Genomic DNA, 27559 nt, shown 5'->3' with positions numbered 1-27559 from the left:
CTAGTGACTAATGATGTTGAGCATCTTTTCATGTGCTTATTGGCCATTTGTATATCTTCTTTGGGGAAATGTCTATTCAAGTCCTTCGCCCATTTCTGGATTGGGTTGTTTGTCTTTTTGTTGTTGGAGTTTTAGGAGTTCTCTATATATTTTAGCTATTACTCCCTTATTAGATATGTGATTTGCAAATATTTTCTCCCATTCTATTGGTTGCCTTTTTCACTCTGGTTAGTGTCTTTTTAAAAATAATTAATTAATTTATTTATTTGGCCGTGCTGCATCTTAGTTGCGGCACATGAGATCTTCGTTAGGTTGCCGCATGTGAGATCTTTTAGTTGTGGCATGTGGGACCTTTAGTTGCGGTATGTGGGATCTTTAGTTGTGGCATATGGGATCTAGTTCCCTGACTAGGGATCGAACCCAGGCCCCTGCATTGGGAGCATGGAGTCTTAGCCACTGGACCACCAGGGAAGTCCCTGGTTAGTGTCTTTTGATACCCCCAAATTTTAAATTCTGATGAAGTTCAATTTGTCCATTTTTTTCTTTTGTTGTCGTAACCAAGAAATCATTGCCAAATCTGATGTCACGAGGCTTTTCCCCCTGTGTTTGCGTGTAAGAGTTTTATAGTTTTAGCTCTTATATTTAGGCCTTTGATCCATTTTGAGTTAATTTTTGTATATGCTGTTAGGTAAGAACCAACTTCATTCTTTTGCACGTGAATAACCTGTTTTCTTAGCACCATTTGTTGAAAAGACTGTCCTGTCCCTATTGAATGGTCTTTTTTTTAAAAAAATAAATTTATTTATTTTATTTATTTATTTTTGGCTGCATTGGGTCTTTGTTGCTGCACGTGGGCTTTCTCTGGTTGTGGCGAGCGGGGGCTACTCTTCACTGCGGTGAGCGAGCTTCTCATTGCAGTGGCTTCTCTTGTTGCGAGCATGGGCTCTAGGTGTGCAGGCTTCAGTATTGTGGCACGCGGGCTCAGTAGTTGTGGCACGTGGGCTCAGTAGTTGTGGCTCACGGTCTCTAGAGCGTAGGCTCAGTAGTTGTGGCGCACGGGCTTAGTTGCTCTGTGGCATGTGGGATCTTCCCAGACCAGGGCTCTAACTTGTGTCCCCTGCGTTGGCAGGCAGATTCTTAACCACTGCGCCACCATGGAAGCCCTGAATGGTCTTGGCATCCTTAATTTTGACAATTTTTGCTGGCATTGGTTTTTTTTGTTTTGTTTTTTTTGAGGAGCAGATTTTCAAAGGTTCTTACTCTGCTGTTCTAGAAATGCCCCTCCTTCACAGAAGTTTTAAAACTTAACCCAAAGAACTAGAATAGTTGAGTTACAGGTTATGCCAATTTTACTTTTTATAAGAGACTACAAAATTGCTTTCCATAGTTGTACAAATTTACACTTCCATCAACTATGTATAAGAATACCATTCTCTTCACAATGCTGTCAACACTTAATATTTTCAGACTTTGACTTTGCCAATCTACATGGTATCTCATTGTTTTAATGTGCATTTCACTTATTATTAATGATTTTTAGCATGTTTTTATTTAAATGTTGGATTTTTGAATTTCCCTTTCTATAAATTGTCTATTTATAACTTTATCAATTTTCTATTGCAAGTATATTTTAGATAAATTACAGATATGAAAATGCCTATATTTTTAGCCCTTTGTCAGATTTGTTTGTTTTTTAAAAGATAATTTTTAAAAAGGTACATCATGACTCTCATATAAATATAAAATGACATAAAGGGTTTAAACCAGTTCAGAGGAGAATCTGGGGACTTCCCTGGTGGTCCAGTGGCTAAGACTGTGCTCCCAGTGAAGGGGACCCGGGTTCTATCCCTGGTCAGGAAAGTAGATCCCACATGCGGCAACTAAGAGTTTTCGTGCCACAACTAAAGATCCCACATGCCGCAATGAAGATCCCACATGCTGCAACTAAGACCCAGCCCAGCCAAATAAAGAAATATTTTTAAAAAAAGGAGAATCTGAACAAATGACCCATATATACAAGCAACCAGGAATCTTGAAATATATTTGCTAATAATTCAAAACTTATCAGCCATAGCACAATAATCAATTATATCTCCACTGGACAAAATACATGTCCATATCTATGGACAAGAATAATTTGCATTATTATCAATTTTCTATAAATTATGGAATTATAAAATAGCAGCAAAACAATGAAAGACACAGACCCCTCTTTAGAATCAGATAATCACAGAAGGATCTGTTAGACAACACCTGGCATTCCATTGAAAAGACACTTCAGTAATCTTTTTTTGTCTACTTCAAAGTCTTTCACAAAATTTCCTGATATATGGTATTTATTTCTATAGAAAGACTATCCCATTTACTTCAAGAATGGAACTCTGAAGCTTGGAGGGGAAAGAGAACCTGTTCCTCGGCCCAAAAAATGGCCTATTGCCAACATTCTGGCTCCAGGAGCTAATAACATTCCTGATGCTTTCATCGTTGGTGGGCCCTATGAGGAAGAAGAAGGGGAACTCAACCATCCTGAGGTGAGAGAATTAGGCGGGTTTGGTGATAATCTCAGTGCACTGACATATGATAAAACATATGTTTACAGTTTTTAAATCACTGTAATTCATATACATCCGTCACCTCTTAAAGTAAGACAAGTATATGTCAAAACAAAACAATTATCCATAAAGTTCTGATTAAAATATTTCCTGACTTCTTAAGTCCAACAAACAAAATAATTGATTTAATTCATATTTACTTTTTATTTTATTTGAAATTTATTTATTTATGAGTAGGTTATAATACTGTTACAGGTCAAGGTAAAACATTAAGAGATATGCAGTTAAAGTTTCCCCCCTCCTCCACGTCTCTTCTTCCTAATTCCTTCCCAGATCATCACCCTGGTAGTTAACCTTTGTGTTTCCTTCTGGATACATATTTACGCATATAAAAGCAAAAGTAAATAGTCAAAAGAAGACTCAGAAGCAAAAACATTTAGAAAAGTAAAGTTTCCTCGTAAAGGATGCAAGGGAGTCAGATTTCAGAAAGACTGGCTAAAAGACATCAGCGTAGTAAAAGTCAGGGATCAAACTGTTTTTCTTTAGGGAGTCCAGATTTACAGGAAGTATTCAAAGTCTTGCTGTTTTCAGATCTAGAACCTGTCAAGAAGACTCTGCTATTTTTGCTTTATCTCAAGTGTGAAATGTTTATGTATTTATTTTTAATTGAGTGTATGTAAAGTGCTTAATCATATTGGAAGTAGGGAAAATGTGTTTTTTCTTCATATACTCATACACACGTATACCTACACGTATTCTTTCCCTATCATTTTTTTTTCCACAAATGGTGGCATACTCACACACTTCTGCAACTTGCTTTTTTCGCTTTATAGTGTATCTTGGAGATATTTTCCACTTTCTTTTTCTTTCTTTATTTGTACTTGTGTAACAGAGCAGGACCCTATGGGGCCTTCTGGGGACAGGCCTTTCCCCCACATCCTCTGCTTTAGCTCCTCTCTGAAGTACCTAGATAATAATATTTGATGCACATTTCCTGAGTTGTTTTACAGATGTGAAAACCCCCCACCAAATGGAAGATGACCATGAGCACACAGGCCCAGGCCTCCTAGAGCCTAAGTACTGAAAATGTTAACCCCTGTGACACCACCCTGTTCCCTCACAATCAGCCAATCAGAGAATTGTGCATGAGCTGATCACATACCTTGTGACCCCTCTGCCCCCGACACACCAGGCTTTTAAGAATTTTTGCTGAAACCCTTCAGGGAGCTCAGGGTTTTTAGGGCATGAGCCACCTGTATCCTTGCATGGCCCTGCAATAAACCTTTCTTTCTCTGCTCCAAACTCCAACGTTTTGGTTTGTTTGGCCTCGCTGTGCGTTCGGCACACGAACTTGCGCTAACACTTGCTTTATGATATACGTTTTTTAAGGTATAGACATACTTTAATTTGCTTAACTAGTCTCCTGTTGGTGGACATTTCAGTTGTTGAAATTATTCTTTTCTTTTTGTTCCTTCACTCCCTCTTTCTTCCTTCCTTCCTTCCTTTCTTTCTTTCTTTCTCTTTCACTCTTACTTCATATTTTTCTACAACCTATGTTTGTCAAGAGCATAGAAAATGCTGTAAACACATTTGCAAATGTATTTTGAATGAGCTGATAATCATTAGTGGAAACATTCAATAAAGTAATTTTACAATGAGTGGTTGAATTACTTTCAGTATCTGATTCTAAATATTTTAAATAGAGATAAGGCTAGCAATACTTTAAAAACACTGTGCAATGTCTTTTCTCATCATTGTGATTACTAAAAATTCATGCTCTTCTTACATTAATGTTTTCATTTAGATCAGATATTTTAGATATTTAGATTTTATATTCCATTTTAGTTTAGATAACTAATTCTCAACCCTGGTTGCTCATCAGAGTCACCTGGAAAGCTTTTAAAATAGTAACAATGGCCAAGCTGTAACCCAGATCAATTACATAAGAATTTACTTTCAAAATAATACCAACGCCCAGGTTTTGATTTTTTTTTAGCAACTCCCAGATAATTCTAATATGCATCCACGGTTGAGAATCACTGATTAAGGTTATGTGAGTGAATATTTGGCAGTTAGTATTAGATTGATATAAGGATAATATAAGTATTTTATTCTATATACTGTATTAATAGTAAAGTACCCTCAAATTTAAGATGGTGGTAGTATTTTCAGTAGTAGCCATACTTATAGTAGTAGTAGTAGTAGTAGTAATAAAAGTATTGTGACCAAATCCATTAAAAGAATGCCCCACAGATGGAGCAGGAGACAACCATGGCATACTGAGAGAATAAAACTCTCTGTCTTATGATTTTATAGGACAGGGAATTTAGGAACCAAGCAGAGTGCATAAAGAAAAGGATTACTTGGGACTTGGAAAGTCGCTGCTACCTTGATCCTCCTGCAGTGATCAGGTAGGAAGAGGGAGGGAATATGTCTAACCAACACAGACTGTAGGTGGGAAGAAATGTTACTTTTGTTTATTTATATTTGAGTTAAGGTGATCTGAGGTTCTCTTCCACCACATCTGCTAATAGCAGGCTTCTAGTGATGGTAGCTTAACCATGGGGGATTCTTGTTTCTCTTTCATATAAAAGAAGTTCAGAGCTGGTATGTGTTGTGGCTCTACAGTATTATTAGATATCCAGGCTCAATCTTTCTTTTTGCTCTACCTTCTTTAACATGTACGTTCCATCCACAAGATTGTCTCATGGTTCAAGATGACTATTGGAGCTCCAGCCTGCACATTCACATTCCTGTCAGAATGTTGGAAGAGGGGAGTGCTTATGGATTAAAAAAGGACACACGTTGGCTGTATTAGCCCCTCTTATAGAACCTTCCTGGAATCTGACAACCCCTGTTTACATCTCATTGGCCATCTCTCGATGCAAAAGAGGCTTGCTTAGGAAATAGTGGTGTTGTTGGACACATTGTCACCCAGACTAGATCAGGATTTATATACTAAGGCAGAACATGACACAGTTTTGTGTGGGTAACTATCAGTCTCTGTCACAGTGACCTGGAGATTAGGGAGAGGTGAGAAATAGAGGATTATCAATATATGTATAATCTGAATGAAAATCTCTGTTTTTTTCAATTAGTAGACTATTTTTTAGAACAGTTTTAGGATTATGGAAAAATTGATCAGATATTTCAGAGTTCCTATACACCCAATTTGACAGTAGTGTATAATATTAATGTACATTGTTGGATTTGATTTGCTGATATGTTGTTAAGGATACATTGTTACTATTATTTGAACAGTTATCTATTTGACTGATTAAAAATAAGAAAAAAAATTTTTTTTAATTTATTTATTATTTATTTATTATTTATTTTTGGCTGTGTTGGGTCTTCGTTTCTGTGCGAGGGCTTTTCTCTAGTTGCGGCAAGCGTGGGCCACTCTTCATCGTGATGCGCGGGCCTCTCACTATCGCGGCCTCTCTTGTTGTGGAGCACAGGCTCCAGACGCGCAGGCTCAGTAGTTGTGGCTCACGGGCCTAGTTGCTCCGCGGCATGTGGGATCTTCCCAGACCAGGGCTCGAACCCGTGTCCCCTGCATTGGCGGGGACAATTGTCCCTGGTGCAGTCATTCCCTGGTGCAGGGAAACCCTAAGAAAAAATTTTTAATTTATTTTACTTTAATCTGTTTCATTCTCTGATTTTCTTCCTTTCTTTATGTAGATCCACGTTTCTGACCCATATCATTTCCTTTTCTCTGAAGACTTTTAGCACTTTTTTTTTTTTTACAGGCATTTAAAAAAAATAAATTTATTTATTTATTTGTTTTTGTTTTTGGCTGTTGGGTCTTTGTTGCTGTGTGCAGGCTTTCTCTAGTTGCGGAGAGCGGGGGCTACTCTTCGTTGCAGTGTGTGGGCTTCTCATGCTGGGGAGCACGGGCTCTAGGCATGCGGGCTTCAGTAGTTGTGGCACACGGACTTAGTTGCTCTGCGGCATGTGGGATCTTCCCAGACCAGGGCTCAAACCCATGTCCCCTGCATTGGCAGGTGGATTCTTAACAACTGCGCCACCAGGGAAGCCCAACTTTTAGCATTTCTTGCACGGCAGGTCTACTGGCCACAAATTCCTTCCATTTTTGTTTGACTAAGAAAGTATTTTTCCTTCACCTTTGAAGGATAATTCCACTAGATACAGAATTCTAGGTTGGTGGTTTGTTTCCACACCACTCTCTTCTTGCTTGCATGATTTCTGAAAGGAAGTCCAATGTAATTCTTATCCTTATTCCTCCATAGGTGAGGTGTTTTTTTCTCTTCTTCCAAGATTTTCTTTCTCTTTGGTTTTCTGCAGTTTGAATATGATATACCTTAGGTGTAGACTTTTTTTTTTTGTATTTATTGTGCTTGGTGTTCTCTGAGCTTCCTAGATCTGTGGTATCTGCCATTAATTTGGTAAGATTTGTAGCCATTATGACTTAAGGTGGTTCTTTGGCTCCTTTCTCCCTTTCTTCACCTTCTGGTATTCCTGTTATACCTTTTGTAATTGTCCCACAGTTCTTAGATATGCTGTTGTGATTTTTAAATTTTTTTCCCCTTTCCGTTTCAGTTTGGGAAGTTTTTATTGGCTCACTGGCTTCAAGATCACTGAGTCTTTCCTCAGCTATGTCAGGTCTGTTGATAAGCCCATCAAATGAATTGTTCTTTTTTTTTAGTGTTTTTGATTTCTAACATTTCCTTTTGATTCTTTCTTAGAATTTCCATCTCTCTGCTTACATTACCCATCTGTTCTTGCATTTTGTCTGCTTATTCCATTAGAGTTCTTAACATTACTAATCATAGTTATTTAAAATTTTCTATCTGGTAATTTCAAAATCTGTGTCATATCTGAGTCTAGTTCATATGCTAGCCTTGTCTCTTCAGACTGTATTTTTTCTTGCCTTTTACCATTCCTTGTAGTTTTTTATTGAAAACTGGACATTATATTTTGGGCAGTAAGAAATGTGGTAATTAGGTTTTTTACTGTGAGTTTTTATGTTAACCTGGCTAGGAGGTAGGCTGTGTTTAACACTTGCTGTAGCTGTAGATGCTAGAGGCTTCAGTGTCCTTTTGCTCCTTCCCTATTGTCTTTGGGTTTGCTAAGAGCTCTTTCCTAAATAGGGTTTGTGTTTTGCAGATTCTCAGTTCTAATTCACTGTTATACTGGATCCTGTTGATGTGTGGCGGTAAGGTGTTGGGGAAGGGAAGTGTTCTATACTCCTGTGATTAAATCTCAGTATTTTAATGGGTTTGAGCCCATAGGTTGTGACTTCATAAGTGTGTAATAGTCTTTTTTTCTTCCTCTCTTCATGTGAGACAGGAAGGCTAAATAGGACTGGAGTTGTCTAATTGCCCTTTCCCTGGGTCAGGTAAAACTCTGGTGAAGTAGTTTCCCTTACAGAGCAGGCCTTTGTTATGGAGAATACTCTGGACATATTTTAATATGGTTACCTTTCCTTTCTCCCTGCCTAAGACTATTCTCTTGTTTTCACCATGAGAGTCTGATGGAGCTCCTTGATTTAAAACCCAAGAACATGTGGGGACCCCCTAAGACTGGGCACCCAGGAGTTTTTTAACTCTCTGGTTAGTTCACGCTCAGCCTCCAACAATCTTTCAAAATTATCATTAAAGTGTTTCTACCAGTTACTGGCTCTAATGGCTTCTGATGCCTGTCAGCTGATCTCAGCTGTGATTCTCAGTACTTGCCTGTTTCTCTAAACTTCCAGGTGGCAATTTGCCCTGTGAACTTAATTCTTAGATGGATCTAAGAAAAGTCATTGATTTTCAGTTTGACTAGCTTTTTTCTTACATATGCCTTTATTTTTTTAATTAATTAATTTATTTGGCTCCATTGGGTCTTAGTTGAGGCATGCAGGCTCTTTGTTGCGGCGTGTGGGCTTCTCTCTAGTTGTGGTGCGTGGGCTCAGTAGTTGCTGCACACAGTCTCTCTAGTTGTGGCGCTAGGGCTCCAGAATGCACAGGCTCAGTAGTTGTGGCACGCGGGCTTAGTTGCCCTGTGGCATGTGGGATCTTAGCTCCTCGACCAGGGGTCGAACCCTCATCACCTGCATTGGAAGGTGGATTCTTAACCACTGGACTACCAGGGAAGTCCCTGACCAGCTCTTTTCTTGTTGTGAGGACAGGAATGATAGCTTCCAAGCTCTTTATGTGTTTGAGCTGGCAATGGAAGTCCTACTATGATTATTTTCATGGTAGAAAATACTTTATACTATTTGCATACTTGTCTGATTATTTCTTTAGAATAAATCACTAGAAGTGGAATTTGTGGGTCAAAGGCTATGAACATTTTAAAGACTTTTGATTCATGTTGTCAAACTGCTCTCAAAAATATACAATTTGCTTCTGCTAGCAGTATAGTATAATTATTTTTGGAATTTTATTGCTATGAGAAGGTTTTAAAAGCCCACATGCCTAATAAGAATTTTTACATATGTGTATTCCATTACTTTTTAAGAGAGGAATACTTCCTTTTGACCTAAATTATACTAACCCTATTTTTGCATGTAATGCTAATGGGCTGATTTTTGACCTGCAGTTTCCAGAAGCGAATTGCTGATTGCCGATTTTGGCCTGTAGAGATCACAAGGGTTCCTCTGGTTACTGTACCCAAAGGAAAATCTGCTAAATTTGAAAAGGTAAATTAGATTACTTAAAAATATTTATATAAGAAATGCTGGGTCAGACCCAACCTGTTTTTCTGCTTCTAATTCTGATACCAAAGGAAAATATGAACTGTGTGGCTGCTCCCTAGGGTGACCAGCTTATCCTGATTTGCTTAATAGTTTCCCGGTTTTAGTGCTGAAAGTCTCATATCCCAGGAAACTCCCTTGTTCCTGGCAAATCAGGATGACTGATAACACTAGTTCCCCATTGTCCACTAAAATTTATTTAGGCTTTATTCTCAGATATCCTATTTCCCTTTAGCCCTTTATTATAGTTTTACCATGGGTAAAACCATGAAAAATAGCCTCTTTTTTTTAATGCTTTTCTTTTCTTTTTTTAAAATTTATTTATTTAATTTATTTATTTTTGGCTGCATTGGGTCTTCGTTGCTGTGTGCGGGCTTTCTCTAGTTGCGGCGAGTGGGGGCTACTCTTTGTTGCAGTGCACGGACTTCTCATTGCAGTGGCTTCTTTTGTTGGGGAGCATGGGCTCTGGAGTGCAGGCTCAGTAGTTGTGGCATGCGGGCTCAGTAGTTGTGGCTCACAGGCTCTAGAGCGCAGGCTCAGTAGTTGTGCCTCACAGGCTCTAGAGCGCAGGCTCAGTAGTTGTGGAGCTCGGGCTTAGTTGCTCCGTGGCATGTGGGATCTTCCCAGACCAGGGCTCGAACCTGTGTCCCCTTCATTGGCAGGCAGATTCTTAATCACTGCACCACCAGGGAAGCCCCAAAATAGCCTTTTAATACATCAAAAGTAGTTAAATATTGGCAATATGGTTCAACCTACTACATCGTTCTAAATTTATTTTAGACTTACCTACTTAAATTGTTTTAGCCCGCTAATTAGAGTAATAGGATTCATAGATGTACTACTATTCTGAGAAGATGCAGCTTTGATGAGCCTAGAAAAGTTCTCTATGGTATTTTGTTTGTTTGTTTATGATAAAAATAAATGCATTTGTCCAAATGACTGTGTTTCCAGTTCATCCCACTGACTATGCCAACAGTTGCTTCCTATCGTGCTGAAGAAGAAAACCACGGGAAATAGCCTAAGAAATGTCCCCTACAAAAAGTCTTTTTTAAAAATTGAGATATAGTTGTTGCACAGTATTATTAGTTTCAGGTGTACTACATAATGATTTGACACTTACATACATTATGAAGTGTTCACCATGATAAGTCTAGTAACCATCTGTCCCCATACAAAGTTATTACAGTATTATTAGTTTCAGGTGTACTACATAATGATTTGACACTTACATACATTATGAAGTGTTCACCATGATAAGTCTAGTAACCATCTGTCCCCATACAAAGTTATTACAGTATTATTGACCACATTCCTTATGCTGTATATTATATCTCTGTAACTTATTTGTTATATAACTGGTGGTTTGTACCTCTTAATCTGCTTCACCTGTTTCTCCCACCCCTTCCGGCAACCACCCATTTTTCTCTATCTATGAGCCTGTTTTTGTTTTGTTTTTTTCTTTTTTTTTTTGATTCCACGTATAAGTGATAAGATGTGGTATTTATCTTTCTCTGACTTATTTCACTTAACATAATACTGTCTAGATCTATCCATGTTGTGACAAATGGCAAGATTTCAATTTTTATGGCTAAGTAATATATATACGTACCACATCTTCTTCATTTATCTTTTGATGGACAATTAAGTGGCTTCCATATCTATTTTAAATAATGCTGCAGTGAACATTGGAGTGCATATATCTTTTCAAGTTCATTTTTTGTTTTCTTTGGGTAAATACCCCAACGTGAAATTGCTAGATCATATGGCAGGTCTATTTTTAATTTTCTGTGGAACCTCCGTAGTGTTTTCCATAGGATCTCACCAATTTACAGTCCTACCAACAGTACATGAGGCTTCCCTTTTCTCCACATCCTCACCAGTGCTTATCTGTTGTCTTTTGATGGTAGCCATTCTGACAGGTGTGAGGTGGTATTTCATTGTGGTTTTGATTTGCATTTCCCTGATTGTTAGTGATGTTGGGCATCTTTTCATGTGTCTGTTGGTCATCTGTACGCCTTCTTTGGAAAAATGTCTATTAAGGTCTTCTGCCCATTTTTAAATCAAGTTGTTTGGGTTTTTTTGATGTTGTATGAGTTCTTTGGATATTAACCCCTTTTTGGATATATAGTTTGCAAATATTTTCCATTCAGTAAGTGGCCTTTGCATTTTGTTCATAGTTTCTTTCACTGTGCAAAAACTTTTTATTATTTTTAGAAATATTTATTTATTTATTTAGGCTGCACAGGGTCTTAGTTGCAGCACACGGGATCTTCATTGCGGCATGTTTTAGTTTCTTTATGCAGGATCTTTATTTGTGGCACATGGGCTTAGTTGCTCCGCGGCATGTGGGATCTTCCCGGACCAGGGATTGAACCTGTGTCCCCTGCATTGGCAGGTGGATTCTTAACCACTGCGCCACCAGGGAAATCCCAATGATGTGTTTTAAAATGGGAATGTTTTCTTAATTTCTCTTTCTGCTAATTTGTTGTTAGTATATAGAAATGCAATGTATTTCTGTATATTAATTTTGTATCCTGCAAATTTATTGAATTCATTTATTAGTTCTAGTAGTTTTTGGATGGTGTCTTTAGGATTTTCTATATATAATATCATGTTGTCTGCAGTGACAGTTTTACTTCCTCCTTTACAGTTTTCCTTTTATTTCTTTTTGGTGTCTGATTGCTGTGGCTAGGACTTCTAATACTATGTTGAATAAAAGTGGTAAGAGTGGGCATCCTTGGGACTTCCCTGGTGGCACAGTGGTTAAGAATCTGCCTGCCAATGCAGGGGACACGGGTTCGAGCCCTGGTCTGGGAAAATCCCACATGCCATGGAGCAGCTAAGCCCGTGTGCCACAACTCCTGAACCTGTGCTCTAGAGCCCACTAACCACAACTACTGAGCCTGCGTACCACAACTACTGAAGCCCACATGCCTAGAGCCCGTGCTCTGCAACAAGAGAAGCCACTGCAATGAGAAGCTGGCGCACCGCAACAAAGAGTAGCCCCCACTCGCTGCAACTAGAGAAAAGCCAGCGCAGAGCAACGAAGACACAATGCAGCCAAAAATAAATAAATAAATCAACAAATAAATAAAAATAAATGTATTAAAAAAAAAAAAGAGTGGGCATCCTTGTCTTGTTCCCAATCTCAGAGGAAATGCTTTCAGCTTTTCACCTTTGAGTATGATGCTGGCTTTAGATTTGTCATATATGGGGCCTATATTATGTTGAGGTACATTCCCTCTATACCCACTTTGTTGAGAGTTTTTGTCATAAATGGATGTTGAATTTTGTCAAATGCTTTTTATGCATCTATTGAGGATAGATGCATAAAAGGAGGATCATATGAGGATCATATGATTGTTATTCTTCAGTTTGTTAATGTGGTATATCACATTGATTGATTTGTGGATATTAACCCATCCTTGCATCCCTGAGATAAATCCCACTTGATCATGGTGTACAATTCTTTTAATGTACTGCTGAATTCGGTTTGCTAATATTTTGTTGAGGATTTTGGCATTTATGCTCATCAGGGTTATTGGCCTGTAATTCTCTTTTCTTGTGATATCTTTGTCTGGTTTTGGTATCTTTGTAATATATAATATGCATTGGCTAACATTCCTTAGATTTCTAAAGCAACATAATGTTATCACATGAAGATAGGACTTTTAGTCTAATTTCTAATTATTGTTATAATCAGCAAAATCAAAGAGATTACTTTTAACCTTGTGGAAATTAAATGTGTTTTCTTTCACTAAATTGATTTTTTTCCTTATAAAAGTTTTCTATGGCAAACCATACAACCATTAAAAATTATGTTAAAATATATTTACTGACATGTTCTTCATCTTTGTAATGAGAATTTAAGTGAGATTAGGGTTGGCAAATACATGACAGCAGACTGTCAGTCAACCTTCTTCATCCATGGCAGATATTACTGATCAATGAAAGCATTCTTTTCTTTTGAACCCAAATAAGGACACAGAATCTTTCTCAACACAGTATTCTAAAACACCTCCACTAATTGTTTAGAATTTAAGCATAAGTTAAATCCTATTTGTCATCACTGATCCAGATGATTTGTAAGGCCCCTCTCATTCATATGAATCTGTGAACTAAAGCTAAGGCCACAATCTGATTTCTTTTAAGCTTTTGTTGTTATTACTGTTTTTTGCAAAGCTTCACTTTTTCCTAAGAAGCAACATGGTGAAATTGACATTTTGGTTGAATATATAGTATTAATTAGTTTGCATATGTGTTGATCCAACTATTATCTTTACTGTTCATTAACAGTGTTAGTATACGTTATCTCAGAGATCATGGTATTTTTAAACCCAATTATAAATAAATAGATAAATGAGCAGAGACCCAAAATGTCATATGTAAGTGGCCCAAATCAAGTAGCACAGCTAGTTCCTAAAGTCAGGTCTTTGAACTGCTAAGTCAGAGCTCCATACTTTATGCTACATTACTCTGTAGCACTAACAGCTGTCTGTTTTTACTCCTTTAGACTGATGATGAAGGTCAGCTTTCATTTCATGGTGTGGCTTATGTTAATATGGTGCCATTGCTGTATCCAGGTGTGAAGAGGATTCGGGGAGCTTTTCATGTTTACCCTTACCTAGATAGCACAGTCTATGAAAAGGTAAGAAAAATTTGAATAGAAGGTATCATCCTAATTTATTCTTATGTATGTGTTTACCTACATCTTTAGCACACATAGCTTTGCAATTGATATTTGGAACCAGCTGGTATACTGGGATGTTAAATATAGAGCCTTGAAGTCTTCTGCCCTTGAACCTTAAAAACTTTAGGATAATGAAATCCAAAAACTGGAAACAACCCAAATCTCCATCAATAGGTGAACAAAAAAACAAATTATATAGTATAGCCATACAATGGAATACTACTCAGCAATAAAAAGGAATGAGCTATTAATATGTGCAACATGGATGAATCTCAAATGCATTATGATAAATGAAAGAAACCAGACAAAAGAGAGTACATACTGTATGATGCCAATGAAATACAATTATCAGAAAGTAGTGGCAGAAAGCAGATCTGTGGTTGCTTGGGAACAGGGATAGAGGGAAGAATGGATTACAAAAGAAATATGAGGTAAGTTTTAAGGATGATGGAAATACTGGTTATTCTAATTGCAGTAATGGTTTCACATGTGTATACACATGTCAAAATTGATCAAATTGTATACTTTAAATATGTAATTTATTATATAGGCATACCTCATTTTTTTGCCCTTTGCTTTATTACTTTTCACAGATATTGCATTTTTTTTACAAATTGAAGGTTTGTGGTAACCCTGAGATGAGCAAGTCTATGGGTGATATTTTTCCAACAGCATCTGCTCACTTTGTGTCTCTGTGTCGCATTTTGTTAATTCTCACAATATTTCAAACATTTTCATTATTGTTAGATTTGTTATTGTGATCTGGGATCTGTGTTGTCACTAGTGTAATCGTTTTGGCCTTTTTTAGCAATAAAGTATTTTTAAATTAAGATCTGTACTTTTTTTTTTTAATTTTTGGCTGCATTGAGTCTTCGTTGCTGCGTGCCGGCTTTCTCTAGTTGTGGCAAGCGGGAACTACTGTTCGTCGCGGCGGTGACTTCTCTTGTTGTGGAGCACGGGCTCTAGGCGCGCGGGCTTCAGTAGTTGTGGAACGTGGGCTCAGTAGTTGTGGCTCGCAAGCTCTAGAGCACGGCCTCAGTAGTTGTGTTACATGGGCTTAGTTGTTCCATGGCATGTGGGATCTTCCCGGGCCAGGGCTCAAACCAATGTCCCTGGCATTGGCAGGTGGGTTCTTAACCACCGTGCCACCAGGGAAGTCCCTGTACATTGTTTTTTAAGACACTGCTATTATACACTTAATAGATTACAGTATAGTGTAAACATAACTTTTATGTGTACTGGGAGACCAAGATAACCATTATTTGCTTTATTGCAGTTATTTGCTTTATTGAGGTGGTCTGGAACCAAACCTGTAATAACTCCAGAGTAAGCCTGTATTTCAATTTTACCTCAGTAAAGTTGGAAAGAAAATCTTCCGAATAATGAAAGAAGTCTTTTGTGTTAAGTATGCAAAAACTTAAATACATGTACTGATTAATGAGCTATAATATGGTTCTCGCAATTTTCAGATGTTAAAATGTTAAAATACACATTATTTATTTAAGTGAAAAATCAATTGTATCATTTTTCTTCTTAGGAGAAAGTGAGGCTTTATAAAACACAACAGTAATAACAACAAAAACGCATTGCTATTTTATCATTATTAGGAAAAGTATTTCTCAATAATAGTCATGAGCTATTTGAAAACCAACTGAGTAATAAACTCTATATAAGTATCCTTTGAATCAGAAATCAAACTTACAGGGATTTGTCTGAAATAAATAATTTAATACAATCAAAACCCTCCTATTCATGAAAACTTTTGGGGATCAATAATAGCAAAACTAAAATTAAGATTAAATGTCTAATAATAGAGAAAGGATTAGTAAATTATTGTAAATAAAAATGGTGGAATATGCATCCATTAAAAAGAGAATCATTGGGTTTCCCTGGTGGCACAGTGGTTAGGAATCCGCCTGCCAATGCAGGGGACACGGGTTCGTGCCCCGGTCCGGGAAGATCCCACATGCCGCGGAGCAACTAGGCCCGTGAGCCACAATTGCTGAGCCTGCGCGTCTGGAGCCTGTGCTCCACAACGGGAGAGGCTGCGACTGAGAGGCCCGCGCACCGCGATGAAGAGTGGCCCCTGCTTGCCACAACTGGAGAAAGCCCTCGCACAGAAACGAAGACCCAACACAGCCAAAAATAAATAAATTAATTAAAAAAAAAAAAAAGAGAATCATTAATGTTTTGTAGATAGTTAAATGAAAAAAAGAAAGCAAAAATTTTACATATAGCATAGATCATGATAAATTCCAAGTGAGTTTATTAAAATAAGTTAAATGTGAAGTCTATAAAAATAGAAGTGTCTCTTAATTAAAGATATGAAATAAGGGAAGACTTCCTGTGCTTGAAAACAAATGAAAGATATAAAAGATTTAGATTGCCAAAAAATAAAAATCTTCTATACATAGAAGAAACCATCATTAACAGATTATAATGTAACTAAAAAATTGGGGAAAATATTTGAAAACATATCAGAAGATGGCTACTATTCCTAAAATATAAAGCACTTTATTGTATCAATCATAACAAGATATTTTTGGTGAATCTGAGGGAAACAGTATATCATAATTGAAAGGTTATAGACGTTGATGTCAGGCAGTTCCTGGACTGCATTCTGGAGCTGCCAGACAGGCTGCCATTTACTGACTTTGGGCAAGTGACTAAATTTCTCTCAACTTTATTCATCAGTAAAATGGAGACACTGCTTGTTTCCTAAAATTGTTTTACATATTAAATGAGATAAAATATGTAAAGCACTAGGGATGTAGTTGACACACAAACATTTTTGCCTGTTACTTTTATTATACCTATATGAAGGAGAATATTGTGCATATATTAAAAATTATTCTCATGAGAACTTTAAAAACAGAGGATGCATGTGATAGTCTGTTAAATGAAAAAGGATATAAAACTACATCCACTATGATCACAACTTTTTAAAAGTATATAATCATAATTTTTAAAATATATGAAAAATACTAGGGAGGAAGCATTTCTGGGTATGTCTGAGTGAGGAGGTTGTCAAATTTTCTCCCCCTAAAAGCAACTGTAAAGCTGGACAAATGGACAAAATGCCATTTCAGTGCTCTGGAAATTGACCAAAGGCATCAACAAACTGAGAAGTATTCATGCATGAAAAACAATGGAGTTTGAGGCATCCTTGCCTAGGTCTGCTCCTAAACCACCTCCCCCTACCTCTTCTCTAATTTAGCTTAATCAGTGAGGTGATTCTTCTAGGGCAGGATGGGCTGTGAGGGCCAGCAATTTTGCTGCCACAGAGAGGGCTCACAAAATTTGGAGCAGTGGGTGAAGGACCCACGCCTGACAATGTCGTTGGTTGAAATGGAGATCTCGGTGGAGAGCAACCAACATATTGTAATGAGAGTCCTAGGAGAAAAGAGAGAGAAAGAGGCAGAAATTATGTATAAAAAAATAATGTCTGAAAATGTCCCCTGTTTGATAAAAACATTAATCTACATACCTAAGAAGTTCAGAGAATTCCAGGTAGGATAAGCATATGGAGGTCTATAGTATACACATTATAGTGAACTACTGAAAGAAAAAGAAAGTTGTGAATTCAACAGGAGAAAAATGATTCATCACTCACAGGGGAGCACCAACATGGTTAACAGTTGATTTTTCATTTGAAACAATGGAATCCTGAAAGCAATGGAAACACAGATTCAAACTGCTGAATGAAAACGCTATCAACCAAAAATGGCGAAATAAACACATCCATGGATAAACAAGTATTGAAAGAATCTGTTGCTAACAAACCTGTCTTGCCAGGATTACTAAAGGATGTCCTTCAGCTTGAAAGAATATGAACCAAATGATAAATTGAATCCACAAGAAGAAATGAGCACTAGAAATGGTTAAATGTAAGTTAAGTATAAAAGATTTTAGAAATATATTTTTTCTCAGTTTTGCTCTTAACTTCTTTGAAAGATGTGATTGTATAAAGCATTAGTTTTATTATTGGGTTTGTAATATGCATAGATGTAATTTATATGATAATAGTAGCATAAAGGAGAGAGGATAGAATGGAGCTATAGCACAGTAAAGTTTATATATTTTATCAGAATTAAGTTAGTCTCAGTGTGAAATAGATGGTGATTAGTTCAGATGCATATTGTAATCTCTAAAACAACCACTAAGAAAAGTGTGTGTGTGTGTGTTTGTGTACATATACCATATGCATACACTCAAGTATATATATATATTTAACATTAAAAGAAGGCACTTAAAGAAGGAAGAGAGGAACAAAAAAGACAAGGTAAATAGAAAAGAAATAGCAAAATGTCAAATATAAATGTAAATATTTCAACAATAGCATTATATGTGAGTAGTCTAAACACCCCAATGAAAGAGATTATGAGACTGGATTTTTAAAAAATCAAGATTTGAGAAAGACAAATATATCACTTATGTGGAATCTAAAAAATAATACAAATGAATCTATATACAAAACAGAAACAGACTCACAGACATAGAAAATAACTTATGGTTACCAAAGGGGAAAGGAAGTGGGGGGAGGGATAAATTAGGAGTATGGGATTAACAGACATGAACTACTATACATAAAATAGATAAGCAACAAGGATTTACTTCAGAACACAGGGAATTGTTTTCAATATCTTGTAATAACCTCTAATAGAAAATAATCTGAAAAACATATATAACTGAGTCACTTTTCTGTACACCTTAAACTGACACAATATGGTAAATCAACTAATACTTCAATAAAAAAATCAAGATTCAATGATATGCTGTCTATAACAAATACATTTTGGTTCAGATACACGTAAGTTGAAGTAAAAGGATGGAAAAGATATACTATGCAAACAGAAGACATAATGGAGCTGAGTGGCTATATTTATATCAGACAAAATAGACTTCAAGATGAGTAATATTACTAAAGACATAGAGTGGCATGTCATAATAATTAAAGGGTCAATTTATCAGGAAGATAGGATTTATAAATTATAAATTATTATATATAATACATGTATAAATTATAAGTGAATACACACCTTACAACAGAACCTCATAATACATGAAGCCAAACCCAACAGAACTGAAAGGGGTAATAGACAATTTGACAGTAACATTTAGAAATTTCAATATTCCACTCTCAATACTTGGCAGAACAACTATATAGAAAATCTGTGTTAAACATAAACTTACCATACAACCCAGCAAATCATTCCTAGGAACCTACCCAAGAGAACTGAAAACCTGCATTTACATGAAGACATGTACGTGAATGTTGATAGCAGCATTATTCATAACAGCTAAAAACTCACAACAGTCCAAATGCCCACAACTGGTGAATCAATAAACAAATTGTGGCATATCTATATTAGGGAATACTACTTAGCAATAAAAAAGGAATGAACTACAATTAATGTAATATGCCAAAATCATTGAATTTTTTTTTTCCTGGAGCAAAACTGGAATAATTTACTTCCTTGTCTCTGTTGGACTTGCTGCTGAAACAGAACCTGATTTCACCCTTGTTGGTGGCCTGTTCCGTTCTGATACTTGGTTAGATATTGCCCGTGAATTCCATTTTAATCTTCATGGGCTAGCAGTCTATAGTACCCCTAGCCTAAACAGAGAATATCCAAAACTGTAAATATTTCATTGTGTTTCAACCAAGCAGAAAAACATTCTCAGGAAGGTGCTGCTTAGGCCTGTAAATCAGATTTTTTTTCCCAAAATCATTGAATTTTGACTACACTTTAAATGGGTGAATTGTATGGAATGTTAATTTTATCTCAGTAAAGCTGTTTTTAAAAAAGAGTGAACTCTGAAGCCTTTGCAGATGTGATTGGTGCCCTGTGGCACCCTGACTCCTGCGAAGCTGTGAATCCTACTGGATTCCGAGCTGTCTTCCAGAAATATGTTCCCTCCTTCTCTGGATACAGCCAGCAGGATGCCCAAGAGTTTCTGAAGCTCCTCATGGAGCTGCTATACCTCGAAATCAACTGACGAGGCCTCCGGGCTCCACCAGTCCTGGCCAGTAGTCCAGCTCCCTCCCCACCCTGTCGTGGAGGGGCTCTGCTAGAACCTGAGTTAAGCGGTGACGACCGAGCCAACCTAATGGGAAGCTTACCTGGAGCGAGAGGACAGCAAGATTGTGGACTTGTTTGTGGGCCAGTTGAAAAGTTGTCTCAAGTACCAGGCCTGTGGGTATCGCTCCACGACCTCCTAGGTTTTTTGTGACCTGTTCCTGCCCATCCCCAAGAAAGGATTTGCTGGGGGCAAGGTGTCTCTGCGGGGTAGTTTCAGCCTTTTCACCAGGGAAGAAGAGCTAGGATCGGAGAATGCTCCAGTATGTGACCGGTGTCGGTAGAAAACACGAAGTACCCTTTCAACACCCTTAAGCCCCCAGGCTCCCCATTTACCTCAGAGACGTCTATTTTTGTGTCTTTTTAATCGGGGAGAGGGGAGGGGGGAGGGGGTGGTTGTACCTCCCATTATTTTTTTTATTAAAAAATACCCTTCCACCTGGAGGCTCCCTTGTCTCCCAGCCCCATATACAGAGCTCCCCAGGCCCCTGCCCATGTACAGCCCCAGACCCGCTACAGTCTCACTATTTTTTGTGAATAAATTTATTAAGAAAAAAAAAGTGAACTACTGATAGATGCTATAATATGGATGATTACTGATACATGCTATAATATGGATGAACCTCAAAAACATTATGCTAAATGAAAGGGAGACACAAATGACTACATATTGTATAATACCACTTACATGTAATGTTCTCTCTTCCAGAGATGTTAAAATTTGAAAAAGTTTGCATCTTAGAATATATGAAATACAGCAATTACAGTAGACGTGGTAGGATTGTGAGTGATATTTAGGATTTATAATTTTTCTTTAATATTGTTGGACTGTCTTTTAGCAGGTTTATTGAGGTATAATTGACATATAATAAATTGCATATATGTAAAGTGTACAATTTAAAACTTTTGACGTAGGTTTGCATCTGTGAAACTATCACCACAATCAAGATAATGAAAATACCCATTATCCTCATCTGTTAACCTTCTCTCCCACCTCTGTCCACTCCTCCCCTCTTTTGTTTTGTTTTTTTTTGGTCTTGTTTCTTTCACTTAGCATAAATTACATTTAGATTCATCCATGTTGTTTAATTTAAAAATTATTTTAAGATTCTTTTCCAGTTATTTATCTATAGTTTGAATTTTCCCATACAAATGTTTACTTTAAACTTGCACTATTCTTTCAATTATAATTGATAGGCCAGTAGTATTTAGGCAGATAATATTTCTTGTACAGAAATAAATTCTATCACTTAAAGTTAATCTGAAATTATGTGTCAAAGTTTAAAAGCTTTCTGGTAATAAGTTATGAGACACCAAATCAAGCCAGGTTGAAAGTTCTCTTATTAATTTAAAAAATAGGGTAGGCAGCTATGTTTCTGTGATGGTTTCATCTGTTCAACAAGTACGGCAAGACAATTGTTTTTTGCTTCTCCTATCCATCTCTGATTGTACCATATTGAAATTGTCTAGAAAACTAAATGATATTAATGAATAATGTGGGTTTCTATTGAGTTTGTTTCATTTGCCTGTGAGTCATTACATTTTTTTGTTTCTTTCTTTCTTTTCAGACCAAGTGTTTATTTAGCTTGTTCCGGGATACTGGCCATAATTTGATTCAGAATAATAAAATAGGAGGAGTTAATTCTCCAGTGTCCAAACCAGTTATTTCTAAGAACCTGAAAGAAGATAAAACAGTCAAAGAAAAGGATATAGAAGCAAGGCCTAGGCCTGGGGATGTGGTAGGTTGTTGAGAAGGTGATGATTTTGCTGGTTTTGTTACATTCCAGAGGCTTGCACTGATTTCTCATTTGGTGAATTGCCTCAGTTTAGCTTGCGTTTTGATGCAACATAATGGTCCTTGCTTCTGCTATTGTGGAGACCATGTAAGAATTGAATTTTTTTTTTTTTTTAGAAGTCAAAGAACCAGCTTTATTAATTTCTGGACAAGCTCCCCAAAGTAGAGGGAGAGGGCTAGATGAATTTTTTTAATAATTAAAAAAAATTTTTTATTATTTTAAAAAATATTTATTTATTTATTTGGCTGCATAAGGTCTTTGTTGCAGCATGTGGGATCTTTTGTTTTTTTTTCTTTAGTTGCAGCATGTTGAATTTTTAGTTGCGGCATGTGGGATCTTTTAGTTGCAGCATGCAGGATCTTTAGTTGCAGCACGTGAACTCATAGTTGCGGCATGTGGGATCTAGTTCCCTGACCAGGGATCGAACCCAGGACCCCTGCATAGGGAGCACAGAGTCTTAGCCACTGGATCACCAGGGAAGTTCCAAGAATTGAATTTAATTTTTTAAAATTAATTAATTTATTTATTTATTTATTTTGGCTGCGTTGGGTCTTCGTTGCTGCATGTGGGCTTTCTCTAATTGCGGCGAGCGGGGGCTACTCTTCGTTGTGGTGGGTGGGCTTCTCACTGTGGTGGCTTCTCTTGTTGCGGAGCATAGGCTCTAGGCACGCAGGCTTCAGTAGTTGTGGCTCGTGGGCTCTAAAAGGTAGGGTCAGTAGTTGCGGCACACGGGCTAAGTTGCTCCACGGCATGTGGGATCTTCCCGGACCAGGGCTTGAACCCGTGTCCCCTGCATTGGCAGGCAGATTCTTAACCACTGAGCCACCAGGGAAGTCCCAAGAATTGAATTTTTGAGGTGTGCTTATTTTCTTTCAGCAAGCACCTAGTATAAAATCTCAGAGCTCAGATACTCCTTTGGAAATTGAACCCTCTCTTTGCAACAATCCAGAAGGACAGGTAACTGTGCATGAAGAGTTTGAAAATTAAGTTTAAATTCATCAGTCCTTTACTGAGCAAGATAGTATGATATAGTGGAAAATGCTCATTATCTGAGTAACCATCCCATATTTGCCACGACTAGTTTATGACCTTGGGTAAATTTCTTTGTCTTGTTGAGACTCTCTAAAAGGAGTGGATACCAGATTAATTTCAAGGTCCTTTCTAGCATTAAAAATTTATGTCTTTTATTAATTATGCTATATTAAGCACTATGAGAGATGCAAAGATGCATCATCTGCAGCGTTTATTCGTTTGCCCTCAGGACACTCAACACTCTGGTGGGCAAAACAGACTGGTACATAGCTAACTGTAAGACAGAATCTTGATGAATGCTGTAGTAGAGGTGCAAATGAAAGTGCTATGTGGCCTCAGAGGAGTCAGGTGGGGCAGTCTCAGAAGACTTCAGGAAGAGGTGGTATCGAAGATAAGTAGTGAAAGATAAAGAGAGCCCTTTGCCAAATGAATTTCAGGAGAAGAATTTCAGGGCCAGAGAACAGCTTGAGTCAAGGCACAAAGAAGGTAGCAGAATTCAGGATACATCAATTAATTCAGTGTATGGTATAGAGAAATGAAAGTAATGGTTCTAGAAGGAGGTGATAAAGAAGACAGACTGAGCTGAGTTTTAGAAAGACTTTGAAAGCCTTGCTAGAAAGTTTGGGCTTCATTGTATAGATGATGAGGGACTGTTAAGCCTTATCATAGAGACTCACACTGAAGTTTTTTAAGTCACGTAGAAATAATACCTCATGAGTGTTTCAGGGCAGTACTCTTGCCAGGATATGGAAAAAAGAGATTGAAGTTGTGGTAGGGGCTTCAGATATCAGTTTATAGGTTTTATTTACAGTACAGATGAGTGTTGATGACAGTTTAATCTAGGGAAGGGACTGTAGTAAAGAAAGTAAAAAACCTGTGGAGGCAGGGTGTGGAATTTGAAAGCTTTGGGGTGTTGAGGAAGAAAAGTTAAAGATAACTCAGGTTTCAAGCCTCACTTTCTGGAAAGATGACAGAATCATTAAGAGAAAAGTAAAAATAGAGATGGATATAGGGGAAATGATAAGTTCAGTTCTGGACATGTTGTATTGATAGTTAGGATGCTGGCAAGAATCTGGGTAGAAATGTCCATGAGGTTGAAGTTGATAGATGGCGCATAGGAGGGTGTGGGTGGGAATGTCAGACGGTTATGAGGTTATTTCTTCATGACTCCTGAAAGAGGTTTGGTAGAAGAAAGAATGGCATTCACTTGAAACAATTCCAAGAACAGTATCGAACAAATTAAACAAGACTTCAGCTGGGGTAGACGTTTCCAAGAATAAAATTGAAAACCTTTTTCTGCAAGAGATAACCAGTGTTACTATTTCTCTTTCCAGTTATTTTTCTATGTAAAAAATGTTTTAAGTCAGAATCACACTATATATACACAATTTTCTCACTTATTATATTGTGAGCATTATCTTATGTTACTAAAATTTTTTCATAAATATCTGTTTTTCTGGAAAGAATAAATTAGAGAAAAATGTCTTTACAGCAATATGTAGAAGCAGGGACATACATTGTGTTGGAGATTGAGCTGGACAAAGCCTTGGTTCCAAAGCGAATGCCAGAGGAACTAGCCAGAAGGTGTGTAGCAATGGTTCTCATACTTGCTTTGCAAGATGGTTTAGGTGTAAATAAAAGGAAGTCATTTTGTCCACATAAATGTAATTTTTCTTGGGCTAAGCAGCAGACAGTTTTCTTTTTTTTTTTTCAGGTAAGTTTCTTTTGTTACTTTTGTTTTCTTGTTATAAAAGCAGTATGTTGCCAATTACAAAAAAACCTGAGAATTTCAAGATAGGCAAGGAAAAAAAAATCAACAAGAAAGTATCTAAAAATACCCAGATTTCTTTCTACTCACCCAGTGATAACCACTTTTAACACCTTGGTACTTATCCTTCTGGAGTTATTGTAAAGTCCCTATGTTATACACACACACACACGCACCCTTGTCACATGTAAATATATGTAATTTTTTAGAACTATTTTTATATTGTACCACAGTGCTTTGATTGTGTTTCTAGGAAGTTATCCACTTCATCAAGATTATCCAGTTTGTTGATGTGTAATTATTCATAGTATTCCTTTATATCCTTTTTATCTCTATAAAATGGGGAGTAATGTCTCCATATACATTCTCAATCCCTCTACATTTCCTCCAACCCTCATGCCATTTCCCCACCAACACCCTGCACCCCAGTCCTAAGCAATCACTTACCTACTTTTTTGTCTGTATAGATTTGCCAACTCTGAGACATTTCATAAAAATGGAATCATACCATATGTGGTCTTTGTTGACTGACTTCTTTTATCTAACATAATGCTGTCAAGATTCATCCAAACTGTAGCATGTATCAGTACTTCATTTCCTTATTGTTGAGTGGTATTTTATTCTATGAATATACCACATTTTGTTTTTCTAGTCTTCAGTTGATGGACATTTGGGCAATTTATTCTTATTATAGGGTTCTATAATGATTGTATTAAAATGGAAGTCAATTCATGTGACTCCTCTGTTCAGAAACTACCAGCAACTCCCCATCACACTCTGAGTGAAAGTCAAAGGCTTTACAGTGGCCTACAAGGGCCTACGTATTCTGCATATATTTTGTCCTCATTTTTTTCGGTCCAGCCAAACTGACCTCTCTCTATTCCTCACACATGCCAGGCACACTCTTGCACCAAGGCCTTTACACTTGTTGCTTGCTTTGCCTATAATTTCCTTACCCCAGATACCTACATGACTTGTTTCCTCACTTCCATCAGGTCATACTCAAGTACTGTCATCTCACTGCGTCTTTCCCTGGTGAAATATGCTCCCCAACTCCACCACCCCCAGCCCCCAACATAGTCTATCTGCCTTCTTGCACTATTTTTCTCTATGACACATATCACTAACCAATTTATGTTATTTATTGTCTTTTTATCCCGACTAAAATGTAAGCACCATGAGGGCAAGAATTTTTGTCTGTTTTGTTTAATGCTCTATCCCCAGCACCTAGAAAAGTGCCTGATGGATAATAGGCACTCAGTATATATTTTGAATAAATGAATAACGTTGCCTCTGGAGAGGAAACTGGGTGGCTGGACAACAAGGTTGGAAGGAGACAATTTATATATATTGTTTCATACATCTTAAGTTTTGAATCATGTGGATATATTATCTATTAAAATAAATAAAATTAAAATTAGGGATTATGAGCAAGGTATAAAATTACATAGGACCTATTCTCACTTTTTTTTTTTCTGGCCGTTCCACGCAGCTTGCGGTATCTTAGTTCCCCAACCAGGGATTGAACCCATGCCACTGCAGTGAAAGCTCCAAGTCTTAAGCACTGGACCACCAGGGGATTCCCTCATACACAGGACCTATTAAAGAAAAATTGAAGTTGTGAATTTTTTTGTAAACTTCAAGGCAGTGTAGTATATCTCAGTAGGAATGTGAAACTGTAAGAAGGAAGAGCTATAACTTAATTTCCTTTAGGTTCCTGTAAGAGCTCATGAAAATGGAAGGTAGAGGTTTTGGCATAAGTAGTTTGACTGTGATAAAATATATTTTTGTATTCACCATAAAGTTTGATATCAGTATTGTAGTTTAATGCAGTATTATAAATTATGACCAAGAGTACACTTTTTATCCTATTGGAAAGGAAAGAAAAGCTTTCGCTTGCCTGTACCATTTATATTTACAAAACTTTGTGCTTTCAGAGACTCTACTGAGTACACATAAAGTCATAACACCCATCTCTTTCTAACCTCTGAGTCAAGCAGCTTGTGTGCAACAGTTTAAAATAATGTGTAAGGGTAAAGCCAGGGCTCAAATTAGCCAGAAGTGCAACTTAGCTACTTTCCAGCTAGCTGCTTAGTGGCTTTCTTCTTGTCTGGTCCACAGCCATACACTGTTCTGAGGTTCACGTCAAGGTTCTTACATGAGAGAATAGCTCAGTGCTCAAGTGTGATGGGCAACTGACCTTAGATCTCCCTCACCTAGACCTTAAGAGGTGGGAAATAAAAGAACATAAATCTGCGTATAATAAAGTTTTGTTTTGTTTTGTTTTTTTCTGATACAGAGTCAAGGAAATGATACCTCCAAGGCCACCTCTTACCCGTCGGACAGGAGGAGCTCAGAAGGCAAGTACCAAAGCCAAGGTGAAACTTGAAGATGTTGCGTGCACCCATGTGAAAATAATGCATGGGCTCTTCAGTATGTTTTCCAGAAAGGGGGAGAAATTGTAGCTTCACATATTTTCCTTCCTGCTTCTATTTGTGACCAGTGGCATTCAGCGAAGAGTATACAGTGTTTAATCTTTGGCTGATGGTTTCTGAGCTGGGAAGAAAAGGGCAATTTATGCCTAAAGTATTATTGAATGTAAAACCCAATCCAGTTTCAGACTTCCATTCCATGTCTTGACCTCTTTGAGGCCTCTTTACCAGACACTTTGTATTTTTCTAGGCGGTGAGTGACTACCACATGCAGATCAAGAACATTTCTAGAGCCATTCTGAATGAGTATCACAGGATGTTTGGAAAAGAGGCAGTCAAAGTGGGGAGTGATCTGGATAGTGAAACCCTGGAGGAGCAGAAGTGCCAGCTCAACTATGAACTTAATTGCTCTGGAAAATACTTTGCTTTTAAAGAACAACTCAAGGTAAATATTAATTTATTTAATGATTCCATGGATTTTTATGAAGCATCTTCTCTACATACCTAGT

The 27559-nt window shown here is 37.3% G+C and overlaps 1 protein-coding gene across 3 annotated transcripts in view; it reads left to right on the top strand.

Moving 5' to 3' along the window:
- The window catches only part of CFAP70 (cilia and flagella associated protein 70), an 88588-nt gene that overhangs the window by 21743 nt on the left and 39286 nt on the right, over positions 1 to 27559 (top strand). Inside the window, exons 7-16 of one of the 3 annotated variants that reach the window (XM_068547815.1) lie at positions 2349 to 2531; positions 4869 to 4963; positions 7113 to 7175; positions 9099 to 9198; positions 13766 to 13900; positions 21591 to 21761; positions 22695 to 22775; positions 24343 to 24434; positions 26918 to 26978; positions 27301 to 27495. In XM_068547815.1, coding sequence (XP_068403916.1) covers positions 2349 to 2531; positions 4869 to 4963; positions 7113 to 7175; positions 9099 to 9198; positions 13766 to 13900; positions 21591 to 21761; positions 22695 to 22775; positions 24343 to 24434; positions 26918 to 26978; positions 27301 to 27495 — 1176 coding nt within the window. The remainder of the gene's footprint in view (positions 1 to 2348; positions 2532 to 4868; positions 4964 to 7112; positions 7176 to 9098; positions 9199 to 13765; positions 13901 to 21590; positions 21762 to 22694; positions 22776 to 24342; positions 24435 to 26917; positions 26979 to 27300; positions 27496 to 27559) is intronic. The other 2 variants (XM_068547816.1, XM_068547817.1) reach the window with 2 other exon arrangements.

Source organism: Eschrichtius robustus, chromosome 7, assembly GCF_028021215.1.
Source record: "Eschrichtius robustus isolate mEscRob2 chromosome 7, mEscRob2.pri, whole genome shotgun sequence".
NCBI classification, from domain to species: domain Eukaryota; kingdom Metazoa; phylum Chordata; class Mammalia; order Artiodactyla; family Eschrichtiidae; genus Eschrichtius; species Eschrichtius robustus.
Note: the sequence above shows the minus strand (reverse complement) of the source record. Positions and strands in the feature narration are given on the sequence as shown.